Source organism: Aquarana catesbeiana, linkage group LG05 (genome assembly GCF_042186555.1).
Source record: "Aquarana catesbeiana isolate 2022-GZ linkage group LG05, ASM4218655v1, whole genome shotgun sequence".
NCBI classification, from domain to species: domain Eukaryota; kingdom Metazoa; phylum Chordata; class Amphibia; order Anura; family Ranidae; genus Aquarana; species Aquarana catesbeiana.
The window spans coordinates 542,255,336-542,273,888 of NC_133328.1; the positions used below are offsets into that span (position 1 = coordinate 542,255,336).

General features: G+C 37.6%; 1 protein-coding gene across 8 annotated transcripts in view; it reads left to right on the plus strand.

The window, feature by feature from the left end:
• HNF4G (hepatocyte nuclear factor 4 gamma) overlaps positions 1-7,622 on the plus strand; it is a 199,357-nt gene extending 191,735 nt beyond the window's left edge. For 7 of the 8 annotated variants that reach the window (XM_073631829.1, XM_073631831.1, XM_073631830.1 and 4 more), the window contains exons 8-10: positions 1,320-1,556; positions 3,674-3,793; positions 6,638-7,622. In XM_073631829.1, coding sequence (XP_073487930.1) covers positions 1,320-1,556; positions 3,674-3,793; positions 6,638-6,756 — 476 coding nt within the window. In that variant the 3' untranslated portion in view covers positions 6,757-7,622. The remainder of the gene's footprint in view (positions 1-1,319; positions 1,557-3,673; positions 3,794-6,637) is intronic. The other variant, XM_073631827.1, reaches the window with a different exon arrangement.
• Positions 7,623-18,553: the final 10,931 nt, after the last annotated feature.

The following is an 18,553-nucleotide window of genomic DNA, read 5'->3' on the forward strand; positions in this document are numbered from 1 at the left end:
CCCACGCTTGGGCAGCTATTGGCTACCGACTATCAACTTCCTTATTTTAGACCGGTCGTACGTCATCACGTACGAATCCGTCGGACTTTGGTGTGATCGTGTGTAGGCAAGCCCGTTCATTCAAAAGTTCATCTGAAGTCCGTCAAAAGTCAGTCGAAAGTCCATCGGAAAGTCCGTCGGACCAGTCCGGTCGAAAAGTCTGCCCGTGTGTACGCGGCATGAGTGAGACTGAGCTGGGACAAGTAGTGTGTGCATATGACATGTCCTGAAAGCATATACACATGCTTGTTGCAGGTTAGTGGCTCAGCATGTAGTGAAGAGAGGATAAAGATGACAGCCCTTGCACTTTTAAAAGCAAGTCCCCAATGGCAGGCTCTATATTCCAATACTGACAAGTTCCTTTTGACCTAGAAGATGTTTTAAGTAATAGCACTATTTTGAGAATTTTTGCATTACTTATTTAACAACAGAACAAAAGCAGGCACTTCTATCACATGTAAGGAACATTTAACATATTGGACAATCTCAGTGATCACTCAGCAACTATTCTTTTTGCTTAAAAAAAGGAATGATCACTACAATTAAAGTAGATTTCTTTCATGTGTTGACCATGTGATTTAAAAAGATGGTGGGATTTACTGCTACCATTGATTTAAGTAAGCATAAAAAAAGTGTCTCCTTGGCTGTTTCAGTGAGAGATCTGTCTAGTTATGGGAAACATTAAAGTGACCCTGTCACTTTAGCAAAACTGCAAGCTGTCGACAAGCATAAAGAGAGGGCCTATAGAGGCATACCTGCAGGAGCTTTCAGTACCTAAGTTTTTTTTTTTCTTCTAACTACTGGGTACTTTTGGAGCTTGTCTGATCCCACTGGCCTCCATACATCTCTTTTAATCATCATTATGATGGAATGCCTCGCTGATCAATAAAATGTCTGAGAAGAATAGCTTAGCAGTGGAGTAGAACGGGTAGACTTAAAGCTGTACAGGTATTTTTAATTTTTTTATTTAAATGATGGAGACACTTAAAGCTTTGCACATATAATACAATACAGTAAACACTTGGATTGTCACATGTATGTCTAGCCAGAAGTAAAGTAAAACTTCTGGATAATGAAGGCGCAAATAGTCATGTTCACATAATGACATTGACTTGGTGACTACATGACTACATGACTAGATTTAAACCAGGATCTCTTTATTTTTTTTCAAACTAAATTTTCTATTGTATGTTAATTCAACATTTATTTATATTTTTACTTACTTTTAAAGAAATTGAAATAGTAAATTAAATGTATATATTGTGTTCTACTTTCTTTAGATGCCAAAGGGCTCAGTAATCCAATGAAGATTAAAAATATGAGATATCAAGTACAGATTAGTTTGGAAGATTACATTAATGACAGACAATATGATTCCAGAGGAAGATTTGGAGAACTTCTTTTATTATTGCCTACTCTTCAGAGTATCACTTGGCAAATGATTGAACAAATTCAATTTGTGAAATTGTTTGGAATGGTTAAAATTGATAATCTTCTCCAGGAGATGTTATTAGGAGGTAAGACATTTACCTAGCATGTTCGTGAGAATATCTAAAAATTCTGTTAAATGTCTACTTTTAAATCATACCCTAATTTTATATAATGCCACAAGTAGGGATCAAGTTATAATTTCAAAAATATAAATGTTTACATTTCAGGAGACTGATTTAGAATTGTTACTATAATAATATAAATTAAAATTTAGGTAAACAAAAAAATACAAAAAAAGGGACCTTAAAACAATTATGCTCTATTCAATAAGGCATTTAAAAAAGCAGTAGTGATGTGTAAACCTGGATTCTGATAGGGGTAGTCAGTGGAAGTGAATTTTACTTCAGCTTTCAGCACCGTCCTTCATATATGTCATTACAACACCATTGCACTTGTTTAGTAAACTGCAAGTTATAGTTAATCCTTGTCTTATCATTTAGCCAAGGAGCACCTAAAAGGTCTGTAAGGGTGATAAAAAGAGGGCAGTAAAAATAGGCTGTAAAGAAAGAAAAGTAGTTACAGCAGGGCATTAAGGGGTGTTTTAATCCAGCCTTATCCCACCGTATGCAGGCTGCAGTATCCCATAGCAAATAATTAAATATTTCCAATAGATTGTTAATGGATACTGCACTTTTCTAACATATTCTTGCTCACTGCAGTACCCTATGGAGTAATCCTTCTTGCATATTTTCTTTTTTTTTAAAGCACATAAAAAAAATGTACTAGGCAGGGTAATACAGTATTTCACGGTTATTATATACAGTATTAACCACTTGCCAACCGCTGCACTCCGATATACGTTGGCACGATGGCAGCGGTGGGCAAATGGGCGTACCTGTACGTCCCCTTTAAGAAGCGGGGATAGCAGGCGGGTGCGCACCCGCTTCGTACAGCGTGACCATGCCTGTGGGACCGGCGGACTCAACGTCTGCCAGTCTCCCGGTGATCGTGTCATGGAGCCACAGAACAGGGAAGTGCCTATGTAAACAAGGCATTTCCCCTTTCTGCCTTGTGTCATGACAGAGATTACCGCTCCCTGTCATCGGGAGCAGTGATCACTGTTATGTGACTTGAAGCCCATCCCCCCACAGTTAGAATCACTCCCTAGGACATACTTAACCCCTTCATCACCCCCTAATTGGTTAACCCCTTCCCTGCCAGTGTCATTTACACAGTAATCAGTGCATTTTTATAGCACTGATCGCTGTATAAATGACAATGGTCCCAAAATAGTGTCAAAAGTGTCCCATGTGTCCGCCATAATGTCACAGTCCTTATAAAAACTGCAGATCGCCGCCATTACTAATAAAAAAATAATAAAACTATCCCCTATTTTGTAAACATTATAACTTTTGCGCAAACCAATCAATATACGCTTATTGCGATTTTTTTTGTACCAAAAATATGTGGAAGAATACATATCGGCCTAAACTGAGGAAAAAAATAGTTTTTTTTATATATTTTTGATATTTATTATAGAAAAAAAAGTAAAAAATATTGCGTTTTTTTCAAAATTGTCACTATTTTTTTATTTATAGCGCAAAAAATAAAAACTGCAGAGGTGATCAAATTTCACCAAAAGAAAGCTCTATTTGTGGGGAAAAAAAGGACGCCAATTTTGTTTGGATGTAATGTTGCACGACTGCACAATTGTCAGTTAAAGCGACGCAGTGCCGAATCGCAAAAAGTGCTCTGGTCAGGAAGGGGGTAAAATCTTCCGGGGCTGAAGCGGTTAATTTGCACCTAATCTCCTAACTCATGCTTGGTTTGATGCAGATTCTTTGTTCTATTAAATATCGCTGTGTTATGAGAGTGTATTAAATATTCTCTAAGCACTTTCTCATTTGTATTACAGTTTCTACTATTCTTTTTGATAATGTTTCTCAAATCATCTTCAACTTTAGACAGTAGTTAAAAAAGATGCCTTGCCATATTAATGTATTTGGCCGTGATGCAATTAATATACCTCCACCATTGTGCATTCAAGAATTGAAAGCCAAATGCAGATTGGTTTTGTAATGTCAGTTATGTTTTTGGGTTGAGTTTGACCAGGCCAGATCATATGTAGAACTTGCTTTTGGCAAACCTGTGAAGTCTTGGCAAATAATTTGCTATCTTAAAATAAATATTAATTTTTCAACAGGTTCAGCAACAGAGTCTAGTCACATCCACCATCCTGCACATCCTCATATAGCACAAGACCCTCTCGTGGGACAAACTCTGCTAAGTTCCATGTCTTCTACACTACACTCAGAACAGATTGGTGTGTATATTAAGCATATTAAAATGCTTCCAGTTTGATACATTTAGCATCTGTTTCAATAAAGTTTGAATATTCAAAAAGAGTAATATAAAAAAATATACAGTATATGATCCTTGCATGTTTTATCAGTAGATGGGGGACGGGTTTATAATTTCTGGCAGGATTGCATTCCAGAAACACGTGTATTTCAAGTTATAAATATTTTTTTTTTTTTTTACATTGAAAATAATAACAATTGTGATAGCTAGGTTCCATGCGGGTAAGAAGAAGAAAACTTTTATCTACAAAGCCTCCTTGCTTACATATTTTATGTTTACATTTTTGACATGTATATGACCAAACCAGAACTCTAAACAGTAATAAAAACACTACTTAGCACTACATAACATATATAAACGACAAATCATTTGATTTATTATTTTACATACAACTGGTAAAAGTAACTTCGTCTTGATATTAAGCCCCTGCAATCCACTGTGCTCTATTACTTTGCACAATGCTGTAGGCGTAACATAGTGAACATGCACGCAGGAGAGTTTATTTCATGCCTGACAATGTGCTCCTGCTGCTTCATTGTCCATTCACAAGCATGGGAGAGTCCTGGATCAGGCCACATCATTTAAGAAGACCATGTCACATTAGAAAGCCTTATTACTCAAGCAAATACCTGCACATACTTACCTTTCCTGCTGACTGTACCACTAAACACTGGCCCATTGCAGATGGAAAATTCTCTAGAAAATGGACATCTCCATGGTCCCAATAAGCTCTCATTGTTTCCTCCTATTGCTTTCACATCCTTATGCCTAGAACACATGATCAGAAAATCTGATGAAAAATATCACTCTCAAAGTGATCGTACAATAATCTGATCATTAGTACACAGCTTTCAAGAGCCGATCATGACAGTTTGTGCAAAATTATCCAAAGGAACAAACACAAAAAATGTTCTTGTATGATAAAAGAACATACAAATTTTTTTTAATCAGTACAGTATTCATCTGAAAAAAATCAGAAGACCGAGACCATGGATGCTCAGAAATGATAGAATACAATACAACACATTACATCACTTCCAAAGATGTATTCTGTTGTACATTTTTTTTAACTTTAGTACTCATTTCAATTTTGATATGAGACTAACATGCAAAAAATAGATGATCATTTGCCTGATATTCTCTATATGTACGTGGCTTTAGAGGATATAGTAGTGATGTGGAGGTCAGCAGGAGGAACCAGTGAGTGTTGTTGGGGACCATAGAGATACACTCCAAGATATGTTCAGGGGACTTGTTCTCTGCAACGGAGCAGCATGGTTGGCAGAAAAGTAGTATGTACACCCTTCTTTGCAGATATGTGCATGAATTAAAAGGTTTTCTAATGTGACAGTCTCTTAAACGGTAACATAGTCTGCTCAGTGGTCCAGGACTTTGCTGTGGCTGTTTGGAAAGGTTGCCTGGATCCACAAGACTGAGCAGAATTATGAATTCTTTGGAAGGTAAGGCAGTTTCCTGATCAGATGGACGTTCAAGAAAAAACATATCTATTTATACAATATGTTTCAGATTATATAAACTAAAACAAGGATTTTTTGTTCTAAATTATAACACGGTAATTGATGTGTGCATCTATGTGTATATTACATATGAATTCTTTCAACTATTTCAAATAGGGAGAAGGGACATTGAGAGCTTTTGTTTAGCTCAAATTTCAATTTGGACATTTTTGTCAAGATGAATTAAAAAAAACTTTTTTTTTTTAAATTTTGGATAGAGTAGAGATGGTTATAAGCCCTGTTAGGTTTTCTTTGGAGATTTTCCTTCCCGCCCTGTAAACACAACAGGTATCTTGGAGAAAAAAATATCTCCAAGGTGAGGTAAGTTCCCTCTTAAATTTATATCAGTGGACACACATTATGCTTTGTTATCTGTGTTCATCCAGAGCAATGTCTTGGCATTGTCTTGGCCAAAAGGCCAAAAAAAAATTAAAGTGTACAATGCTTTTAGCATTTTGGATTTTTTCACCTCCAGTCCTAGAGACAACATTGAATACCTGATAGAAGTTCTAATCCTTCCCTACGCTATTCAAAACAAAAAGTATTGCATTTAGATGTACTCTAATGCCTTGTACACATGATCAGATTTTCCGACAACAAATGTTGGATGTGAGCTTGTTGGCTGAAAGTCCGACTGTGTGTATGCTCCATCGAACATTTGTTGGCGGACTTTCCGCCAACAAATGTTGGCTAGCAGGTTCTCAAATTTTCCACCAACAAAACATTGTTGTCGGACTTTCCAAATGTGTGTACACAAGTCCGTCGTACAAAAGCTCATGCATGCTCAGAGTACGAGCCGGAAGCGCTCAGTCTTGTAAAACGAGCGTTCGTAATGGAGATATCACGTATGTCTTGTACGTCACTACGTTCGTAATTGTTGGCCAACATTTGTGGGACCTTGTGTATGAAAGACAAGTTGGAGCCAACATCCTTCAAACAAAAATCCACAGTTTTGTTGTCGGAAAGTCCGATCGTGTGTACAGGGCATTAGGCTCCTTAACTTTTTTAACCACTTTTATTAAAGCATTACGTTTGTTGATGTCAGCTGCTATGTACAAATTGTGCAGACACTGACATACATATTAAATTACTTTATTGTTTATTTTTTTATTTTTTTTAGTTCTCACCTAAGGAGTCCTCATGGTAAAATTTGAGGCAAATGTTGCATTTCAGTAATAGCAAAATTTGTAATTTTAGCCCACAAACCAAGTTTGTTTAAATCATTTGCTTATCCTTAATATAAAAGTTTAAAATAGCTAAGTATATTTGTTTGTAATTTTGTATTTTAGCCACTCCTGAAACACCTTTGCCTTCTCCTCCTCAAGGGTCAGGACAAGAACAGTATAAGATATCCACAAACCATGCAACTGTCATTACACATCAATCAATCTTGAAGCAGAAACCTTGAAATTTTGTAAATAAAAAAGAAAAGAATGGACACTGCCAGTTTTGCTTTCTCTGCAGCACTCAGCACACAGCTGTATTTAAGATGGCATATGACACAGTCAACTGGAAATGGAGCGTGTTAGAGTCAATACTTGTAACTTGTTAAATTAGATATTTCGTATATCGGGCCCCTTATTAATTTCATATCTTTTCTTAATGAAATTGTTATATGTTAAAATAATAAATTAATACATTTGGCAATATATTATAATATTGCTATTTTACTACTTGTTTATACATACATTCAGGTATATTGTTTGCAAAATATAATTTATGTTCTTTTATTAAAAATGTTTTACTATGTTTTACTGCAAAACTGTATCCAGTCTCACAGTAGATATGCTAGCCAAATGTCAAAGTTATTTTACTTTTTGGAAAAGATCCAATTAAACTTACAGGATAGATTTTGCCAGAGTAAATGTTGACATTTGTGTAATAAATGTGCCTTCTAACTAATATTTTTGTTTAGGTAGATAAATTTACTTTGGAAACACCTTCATGCTAATATATCATACTTCGTCCTTATAGAAACAAAATGCAAGTTTATTTTTTTATATACATATATAAAGTTAAACTTGTGCCAATGTTTACAGTACATCAGTACAAAAGCAACTGTGATACTCTTTAACTTTTATTTACTATCATATTTACATTGTAAACTTGTTGATTAAGGGTACACACTATAATGCAGAAATGCATTAAGGAACATAGAATACAGAATGTATTTATAATGTTGAAAACCCAGCACTACTACTATTTACTGTACATGGTAATAACTGTAAAAAAAAAATAATTATTATTTTTTATTTAATAAACTAAATTACCAAACAGTGTAATTTTTTATTTAGAAAGCCTGTAATGTTAGTAATACTAGACATGTAGATTATATAATTATATAAATGTCTGAATAATCAAAATAAGGTGCTTACATTTTGGAAAAAGTTATCAAATTAGGAGGTACTGCTCTTCACACTATAGCTTGCATTTGCCACAAATATGGGTCCTTATAGTTAAAATTATTAAGGTATGATTTTTGCAAAAATCGGAGTAAGCTTCTGAGTTTTTACACTAACCTTAGAAAAGGTTAACATTTTTTTAAACTAGTTTTTTATTTAAAAAATTGTGCAAAACATACAATATACATGAAAATGTAATGCTATCATAAGCTAATATTGGCAAGAGACATCTCCACATTCAAGAATAATTAATCCTGTATTGTATGGGTACATAAAGAGTAAAAGAAAACAAGCCAAACAGAAAAAAATAAAATTAAAGCACAAGAAGAACAAATACAATTACCCTTAGACTGTCCGGCTACATGACTACACGTTTTTGTAACGTAAGCTCACCCATATTACAATTTCAGTCAAGATATATTACGTCATCAAAGGCCTGGATAGGTTCATATACACAAAACTCAGAAGGAAAAGGTTAACATTCATATTCATTTTAGGTAGGTATGAAATAAATATTACTTTTGGGATTAAATTGTCAGGCACATTGTGGTGGACATTCAAGATCTCCAAAGTGATACAGTATATTGGTGTGTCATATATTTTCTTTAAGTGGAAAGCCTTATCTGTGTAATTGAATGAGGTGTGTCAAAATATGTTATGCTATCTTAGCATTGTACGTTGGCAGAATGGCACGACTGGGCAAATGGGCGTACCCATACGTCCCTTTAAATTTGCCACCGTGCCATTGCGTGCATGCAACGGCCGGGAGCTCCGTGAGTCGGGTCGTGGGTCCCGTGGACTCGATCGCCGCAGGGATACCCACAATCGCCTCTCTGAGAGGAAATACAGGGAGATGCTAATGTAAACAAGCATCTCCCCGTTCTGCCAAGTAACAGTGTCACTGATCTCTGCTCCCTGTAATCGGGAGCGGAGATCAGTGATGTGTCACACGTAGCCACGCCCCCCACAGTTAGAAACATTACCCAGGACATACTTAACCCCTACACTGCCCCCTAGTGGTTAACCCCTTCATTGCCAGTGTCATTTACACAGGAATCAGTGCATTTATATAGCACTGACTGCTGTATAAATGACAATGGTCAAAAAATGTTGTTGCAGTCATGATAAAAATCACTGCCATTACTAGTAAAAAAAAATGATCAATAAAGATGCCACAAAATTATTTTGTAGACGCTATAACTTTTGCAAAAACCAATCAATAAACGCTTATTGCGATTTTTTTTTACAAAAAATATGTAGAAGAATATGTATCAGCCTAAACTGAGGAAAAAAATGTTTTTTAAAATATTTTTGGGGGATATTTATTATAGCAAAAAGTAAAAAATAATGCGTTTTTTTTCAAAATTGTTGCAATTTTTTTGTTTATCGCGCAAAAAATAAAAATTGCAGAGGTGATCAAATACCACCAAAAGAAAGCTCTATTTGTGGGAAAAAAAAATGTCAAATTTGTTTGGGAGCTACGTCGCACAACTGCGCAATTGTCAGTTAAAGCGACGCAGTGCCGAATCGCAAAAAGTGCTCTGGTCAGGAAGGGGGTAAATTCTTCCGGGGCTGAAGTGGTTAAACACTTTTTCCTTAATTGCAGAACATTATTGACTAAGTGAATGGGATAGTTAAAAAAAATTTAGATTTCATGGTTACAAGTAGGGTTGGGCCGAACACCCCCTGGTTTAGTTCGCACCAGAACATCTCAAACAGGCAAAAAGTTCTAGTGAACATGCAAACCTTATTAAAGTCTATTGGAAACAAACATGAAAAATGCTCATTTTAAATGCTTATATGCAAGTTATTGCCATAAAAAGTGTATGGGGACCAGAGTACTGCCCTAGGGGATATGTATCAATGCAAAAACAATCAAAGGAGCAGTGATTTTATTGATGCTTAAAGTAAACAATAAAAATGAAATATTCCTTTAAATATTGTCCATGGGGGGTCCCCTTAGTCTGCCTGTAAAGTGGCGCATATGTGCGATGTATAGAACATGCCACAGCAATAATGACATTTCTGGGTTATGGGGGGGAGTGGTGGTTGCGCTGTGATGGGGAGAGGATAAGAAGGGGGGGGGGGACTATACTAAACTGGAGTGTATGTAACACACATGCCAAGTAGCCCAAAAAAAGGGGGTCTATAACACACAAAATAACAATAGCCCACTGACTAGTGCCTGTGATGAGTGATTAAAATAACCACTAAATAAGTGTATAGCATGAAGGAAATAGAATGGCATCCAAATAAATAATGCACATAATAAAGGTGCAAACAAGCCAATGAGATAATAGCAAATGGTGAACAATGGGTGAATACAATATTAAGTGCATAGGTGAGTAGAGTAATATAAATAGATCCCATTAATAAACATGATAAAAAAACTTAAAACATGTGAAACAATGAAAATATATAAAAATATATAAAAAACAATCCCGCCACCAATGTGACACTTCTGAGTAAAGTCCAGAACCACAACAATGGATGTGTCAGGGGTAGAGGGGTGATCTGCGATGGGGGCACCTCAGTGTGCACAGGCCCCTTACCTTACAGCTGTAAGGTATACAGCATAAGTATTAGGCGCCCAGAGGGTGATGGAATCCAGGAAGTTGCAGCAAATGGTAAAGCTCACAAATGTAGTGGTATCATATGCGAAGAAAAAAGATGAACAGCATATAGTGTGATACCGTTTGAGAAATAAAAACAGGCAGGCTGAGGGAGGGGGGAAGGGGGGGTTGCACTCACTTGTGACAGATGAGCGCAAGCCTCAAACCACGAGTGCCGAACTCGTATAATCCAAAACGCTGGCCAAAGGACCCTCTACCATCTCACTCCTCCTGTGGCTCACCGCCCGTCATACATCATATAGGTAGTGTGGTATCAAGACAAGAAAACCGCATATAGCGTAATCCCGTATAAAACACTTTTATTAACATAAATAAAATCGCTAAAAACTTACACAAGGTGATAGCTGGGGGGTATAAAATTCAGCGAGCGCCGTGCTCGTAACATCAGCTGTTGTGTAGGCAACGTCCCGTGAACGGGACGTTGCCTACACAACAGCTGATGTTACGAGCACGGCGCTCGCTGAATTTTATACCCCCCAGCTATCACCTTGTGTAAGTTTTTAGCGATTTTATTTATGTTAATAAAAGTGTTTTATACGGGATTACGCTATATGCGGTTTTCTTGTCTTGATACCACACTACCTATATGATGTATGACGGGCGGTGAGCCACAGGAGGAGTGAGATGGTAGAGGGTCCTTTGGCCAGCGTTTTGGATTATACGAGTTCGGCACTCGTGGTTTGAGGCTTGCGCTCATCTGTCACAAGTGAGTGCAACCCCCCCTTCCCCCCTCCCTCAGCCTGCCTGTTTTTATTTCTCAAACGGTATCACACTATATGCTGTTCATCTTTTTTCTTCGCATATGATACCACTACATTTGTGAGCTTTACCATTTGCTGCAACTTCCTGGCTTCCATCACCCTCTGGGCGCCTAATACTTATGCTGTATACCTTACAGCTGTAAGGTAAGGGGCCTGTGCACACTGAGGTGCCCCCATCGCAGATCACCCCTCTACCCCTGACACATCCATTGTTGTGGTTCTGGACTTTACTCAGAAGTGTCACATTGGTGGCGGGATTGTTTTTTATATATTTTTATATATTTTCATTGTTTCACATGTTTTAAGTTTTTTTTATCATGTTTATTAATGGGATCTATTTATATTACTCTACTCACCTATGCACTTAATATTGTATTCACCCATTGTTCACCATTTGCTATTATCTCATTGGCTTGTTTGCACCTTTATTATGTGCATTATTTATTTGGATGCCATTCTATTTCCTTCATGCTATACACTTATTTAGTGGTTATTTTAATCACTCATCACAGGCACTAGTCAGTGGGCTATTGTTATTTTGTGTGTTATAGACCCCCTTTTTTTGGGCTACTTGGCATGTGTGTTACATACACTCCAGTTTAGTATAGTCCCCCCCCCCCCCCTTCTTATCCTCTCCCCATCACAGCGCAACCACCACTCCCCCCCATAACCCAGTTTTGTTTTGTCTGTTTGGAGCAGTACTATAGGTGTTGCAGCAGTGTCCCCTTGTTAGTTTAGGAGTCCGCCAGCAGCGCAGGAGTTTCTCTTTTGTTTTCACAATAATGACATTTCGAAAGGAAAAAATGTCATTTAAACTTGCTTGTGGCTGTAATGTATTGCCGACTCCTGGCAATACAGATGATAAAAAATAAAAAATAAAAATGGTGTGGGGTCCCCCCCAGTTCATACCTTCGTCTGGTCTGGTCTGGTATAGATTTTAAGGGGAACCCCACGCCAAGAGAAAAAACAAACAAAAAAAACCATGTGCCCCCCCAAATTCCATAACAGACCTTTAACCGAGCATGCAGCCTGGCAGGTCAGGAAAAGGGGGGGTGAGCACCCCAAAGCACCTTCCCCATGTTGAGGGCCAGTGGCCTGGTATGGTTCAGGAGGGGGGGTGCTCACTCATCCCCCTTTCCTGGCCTGCCAGGCTGCATGCTCGGATAAGGGTCTGGAATAGATTTGGGGGGGCACAACATTTTTTTTTTTAATTTTGGCGTGCAGTTTCCCTTAAAATCTATACCAGACCCAATGAGCCTGGTATGGATTTTGGGGGGGACCCCATGCCGTTCTTTTTCTTATTTATGTCATGGGATTCCCCTTAATCACTTCAATACACTGTATTATATACTCTGCACTGCACTGTATTTTATATACTCTACACTATACTGTCTCGAAATGATTCCCATGGTCGAATCAGTGCCCATAAGCCAGCACTAAACAAAAGACGATTGAAAAACCGTGTGGCATTTGCCAAGGGCCACAGCCTGCTAAAAGGATGGACTCTGGAAAAGTGGCAGAAGGTGGATTTTTCAAATGAATCTTCTGTTGAATTACACTACAGTCGCTGCAAATATTGCAGGAGACCTACTGGAACCCGCATGGAACCGAGATTTACCCAGAAAACAGAGAAGTTTGGTGAAGGCAAAATCATGGTCTGGGGTTACATCCAGTATGGGGGTGTGCGAGGGATCTGCAGGGTGGAAGGCAACATCAATAGTCTAAAATACCAAGAAACCTTAGCTACCTCTTATATTCCCAACCATAAAAAAGGCCAAATTTTGCAGCAGGATGGTGCTCCATCACATACTTCCATCTCCACATCAAAGTTCCTTAAGGCAAAGAAAATCAAGATGCTCCAGGATTGGCCAGCCCAGTCACCAGACATGAACATCATTGAGCATATGTGGTGTAGGATGAAAGATGAAGCATGGAAGACGAAACCAAAGAATATTGATGAACTCTGGGAGGCATGCAAGACTGTTTTCTTTGCTATTCCTGATGACTTCATCAATAAATTGTATGAATCATTTCCAAACCGCATGGATGCTGTCCTTCAAGCTCATGGAAGTCATACAAGATATTAAATTTGGATCTCACAGGACCACTACTTAATTTGCTGACATATTTTGGGATTTTCAGTAAAGTTGTTCAATTTCTGTATAGGTGACAAAACTTTTGTCTTGCCAAAATTTGACCTGTCTGTCTTGATTAAATGATAAATCTTTTTTCAGTGAAACTAATTTATTTCAGTGCATTAAACATAATTTGGGAGGGCTTTAACTTTTCATATGAGCTATTTCTAACACCAATTGATTAATTAAAAGTCAGGTTAATAGCAGGAGTTTCTACAAAATAGAGAAGCGACAAGACTTTTGACAGGGACTGTATATTAGGGAAAGTTTTCTCCTTTAACATCACATTCTATGTATTTAATTTTTGCTAATGTATTGTGTTTTTTTCATCATTCCATAATTACCATGATTGTAATATGCTGTGAATGTCCCCTTTGTTCTCATGCATGCTTGAATTTTTTTAACTTCCTTTTTTGTCCTTCATGCATATTTGCCTTTTACTATCCTCCCTAGCATGCTATCCTGGGCCCATACACACCTAGCCTAATCACTTAACAATGTATTTTGTCAGCTCCATAGTAGTGCTTTACCCTAACACCCCCTAAAATGTGTACAAATGTTATTTGTGTCCTTAAATTCATGCGGAGTGCCAGAGGCTTTTTTTTGGGTCCAAAAATCATTTGTAACCCTCCCTCTCCCCCAACTGCTAAGTCAACCGATACCAATCCCCTATCTGCTGACTTTGCCAAACCCATGCACACTATACCTAACTCTTTTGTGGTCAGATTTATGGATGAATTCCCCAAAGCATGTAGTGAAAGGGCCTGCCAGAATACTTTCAATACTGTTTAAAGTTTTGTTCTCCTATTATCTTGATAGGTAATTGCAGAATGTAAAAAAGTGCTTCAATTTGTACGGTGTGTTTTAATATTTTTGTATTATGACATTTCTTACCTGTCCAGTGGGCTGCCAATAGTGTAAGTAAGGATGGGCTGGCCAAAGCAAAACACATTATTTATACATTCAGCTCTCAATGAAGTGGAGAGGGTTACCTGTTCAAAACATACCCCCCCTCAATTTTGTACAATGGGCCATCAGAGAGGGTGTGGAATCTGCTAAGTGGACCTTATATTTTTGTCTTTAAATACTCCTTAAAATAAATGTTATACTGATGTTGGCCAAGAAAGTTTGTGTCTAATCTGCTTGCATTGTTTATATGCAAAATTACTAAGTTCTTTTTTCTTGTTTGACTCCACAGTTTCCTTCAACGCCACAGGAATGGCAGACTGTGGCTTCCCAATTTGCCCAGTGGTGGGACTTTCCCAACTGTGGAGGGGCAATTGATGGGAAACACGTCCACATTCTGCCACCCCCCAATTCGGGGTCATACTATTATAATTACAAGGGGTTTAATAGTATTGTGATGTTGGCGGTGGTGTCGGCGACATATAAATCTCTCTATGTGGACGTGGGGAAGAATGGCCGGATGTCAGATGGTGGAGTCATCGCCCAGACAGAGTTATACACACGGCTCCAGAATGGTGGCTTGGGATTGCCACCTGCTTGAAGAGAACGTGGAAGGACTCCCATTTGTCTTGGTTGCTGATGAAGTGTTTTTGGCTGGGTGATCACTTGATGTGGCCATTCCCAATGAGGACCCTCACCCCAGACCAGAAGGTTTTTAACTACTGACTGGCCAGAGCCAGAAGAGTGGTTGAGAATGCTTTCGAGATGATGGCCAGCCGGTTCCACCTATTCCTTGCGGCAATCAACGTGGCGGAATATAAACTTAACCATATAATCCTTGCATGCTGCATTCTCCACAACTATTTAAGGAAAAATTCAGTGAACTATGTTGCCTAGTTGGGCCTGTGGCCGGACTTAATGAACAAACCCTGACGGCGCTTGAAGCTGGCCATCCTGGCTTGTTCCCCCAAAGTGCCCGCGAGGTCCGTATCAAATATATGTAGTACTTTGCAGGTAGGGGTGCCATTGATATGCCTGAAAATATTTAATAAACATTTTAAAAATAATTTTTTTTAGTTAAACTGAAATATTATTTCCTTTGATTTACTGCATGTGTTTCTTTTTTGCTGTCTCCTAGGTTCTCCAATGGGCTTTTTTTTTTGTCCATTTTCTTCAATAGTACAAACGTAATTTATTTGATACATGAGGTGACAATCTCTTCTTCTGCGAACTATTATTATGTTGTGGGTCTGCTACACACACACATTGTATTTGTTGTTAATGTATGTAATGCATTACTGTTAAAAATATACATCATTTTCAGCATCATGAATGAATTTTGGTGAGTGACGAAATGGCATGATTGTGGCAAATTATAAAGCACTGTGGGAGTTATTTACTAAAGGCAAATCCACTTTGCACTACAAGTGCACTGCAAAAGTGCACATGAAACTGTACTAATACTGCACTTGTAGTGCAAAGTGGATTTGCCTTTAGTAAATAACCCCAATTTCAGTGTAAACACAAATTTAGTCCAAAAAATGATATTGAGCATTGAAAGAAGAAGCCACACATTGTTGAGTAGAAAACTTTTTACTCTGTGCACATTCACATGTGCGTTAGAAAATGGTTTTTGAACAAACCAACATATTTTAGTAATAACATTTTTGTTTTTGACAGTACAAATAGCCTTTTTTGTGTTAAAACAGGAGTGTTTAAAACCATAAAACAATACACAACTCAGGAAATTACAAAGTTCAACTTTGAGAAAGTGAAGGCAATAGCAGACATTAGTATATCCAAACTGTGTTAATATTGCCTTCATCAGATGGGGTGATGTCTCCCTTGTGAAAGCAAATTTTGAAGATGCACACAAATTGAGAGTCAAAATGGGGATTTCCCCCCTGATCCCATGCCTAATGTCAACATGTGCTAGCTCCTATTATGAGGGATGTTTTCGGGGGTGTAACCCCTTCCTCTCATCTACTTTAGTTGTGAGGAAGGGGTTGCACCCCCAAAATGCGTACCTTGATATCCCGTGATGGCAGATAGTACTTGTTGACACATTGTGTGCATCTTCAAAATTTGGCTTTTTAAAAAATATTTAAAATGTGTGAAAATAATAAAAATACAAACAAACTAGAAGACTTTTGGAGTGTTTTAGATTCTGCCTAAAACATCAATGATGTTTTTGAGTCTTTTTTCCACATCATTGATGTCTTCCTTGATCTTCTGTAAATCACTATTGCACACCATGATCTCCCTGATGAGGACGTGTGCACTTGCACTTGTGAAATAAGATTCTTCTTCCACAACATCCACATCACCTAAAATAAAAAAACACACCATGTATTATAAATAGGCAGGCATACATCTATTACCTGAAGCTGTGGTCTCAGACACTCACCTGTTGTGGTCACTATTTTGCCCACTTAATAAGCATCTCCTTCCTCCACATCCTCTGGTTGTGGTGTGGGGATTTGCTTTTCTTTAGGAGGTGGGGGGTCCCTGGTGTCCTCAGATGTCCCAAGTCTTTTCTCTCCTATGTGAATGAAAAAAGGTATACTTAGCACACAGATATTTGAGGCGAGAAATAGTAATATGAAACATTGCTGGGAAGTGTCGTACAATTGTCTTTTTTGGCAGAGTTCCAAGCTGAAGACATTATTTTTTCCTTTATAAATCTGGAATACATACCTTTTTTGTACAATTTTCACACATTGAGACACCCCTAGTATCCACTGGAGCACCTGCGTGGGACACCCTAAAAAGTTTGTTCTGGTGTCCCACACTAGTGCTCCTGCATCCAGATATGTAAACAGTGGCTGAGTGTCCTCTTCTTACACTGAATCAAGTTTGCATTTCATTCGAGTACAAACCCATCTAGACAACAATGGCATAAACTTTTTAAATACAAATAGGCCTAAACAAATGTAGTTAAGATGGATCTGCCAAAAAAATTGTATTAGTGGGCGAAGGAACAATGTTTACTATGAACAATTACTGTGCCCATGAACCTGAAATTTTCCATTTTAAACTGTATAACAGTAAAGAAAAGCACATGGAGCAGCATGCAAGTAATAATAATAATAACACACGACAACTACTTACATTTTTGAAGAACTCTCTTGATCTTTCTGTACTGATCCTGCTCCCTCAATTTCAGGTATTTCCTCAATTGATCCTTGGATCGTCGTACCCCAGAATTCATGTGCAGACTTCTCACAACTTTAGCCATGATCTTGGCCTTTCTGACATTTGGGTTTGGGTAAGGTCCATGCTTCCCATCATAGTCGGCCCTCTTCAAGATGTCAATATAGTGGATGCGACCTAACACAACCTAATTGTAACAATAACAAGACTCCATCCTTGATATGTATACAACAAAAGGAGGAAAGAAATGGGACTTTATATTAGGCAAGTATCTGAATGCATACCTTATTCAATTCATTTATAAAATTATTTATTAATAACAAATCACATTATAGGGGGTGTCAATCTGTAATACAGGACACAATATAATGCAATACATTTGCATGAATATGTAATAATTATACAGAGTAAGATAAAACATAATAAGCATTATAGTTACAAAAGGACACTCATCCATTCATAAAAGTTCAATGAACATAATCGATTTTTCAAAAGGACAGTTTGTTTGTGAGTAGGCAGCTACATTTAAAAAATACAATGTCAAATTAACAAGGGACACCAACCAACCTCCTTGAGGTTAAAAAATACAAGTTAATAATGGTGTTGTGGTAACTTGACACACAAAATGAAAAAAAAAATTATGGAGATCACTAGAAAAAAAAAATAAAACAGGAGATCTTGATTAAAAAAAAATGTATTATAAATATAAATACAAAACATTATTATGGAGATCTGACGAAAAAAAAATAACTAATATTATTCAGGAGATCACGAGACATAATAAAGAAATCATTTATTCAGAACTCTGTGTGAATATCAGCAGTAGGGATGAGCCGAACACCCCTCAGTTCAGTTCGCATCAGAACATGCAAACAGGCAAAAAATTTGTTCGAACACGCGAACACCGTTAAAGTCTATGGGCCTCGAACATGAATAATCAAAAGTGCTCATTTTAAAGGCTTATATGCAAGTTATTGTCATAAAAAGTGTTTGGGGACCCGGGTCCTGCCCCAAGGGACATGTATCAATGCAAAAAGAAGTTTTAAAAACGGCCGTTTTTTTGGGATCAGTGATTTTAATAATGCTTAAAGTGAAACAATAAAAGTGTAATATTCCTTTAAATTTCGTACCTGGGGGGTGTCTATAGTATGCCTGTAAAGGGGTGCATGTTTCCTGTGTTTAGAACAGTCTGACAGCAAAATGACATTTCAAAGG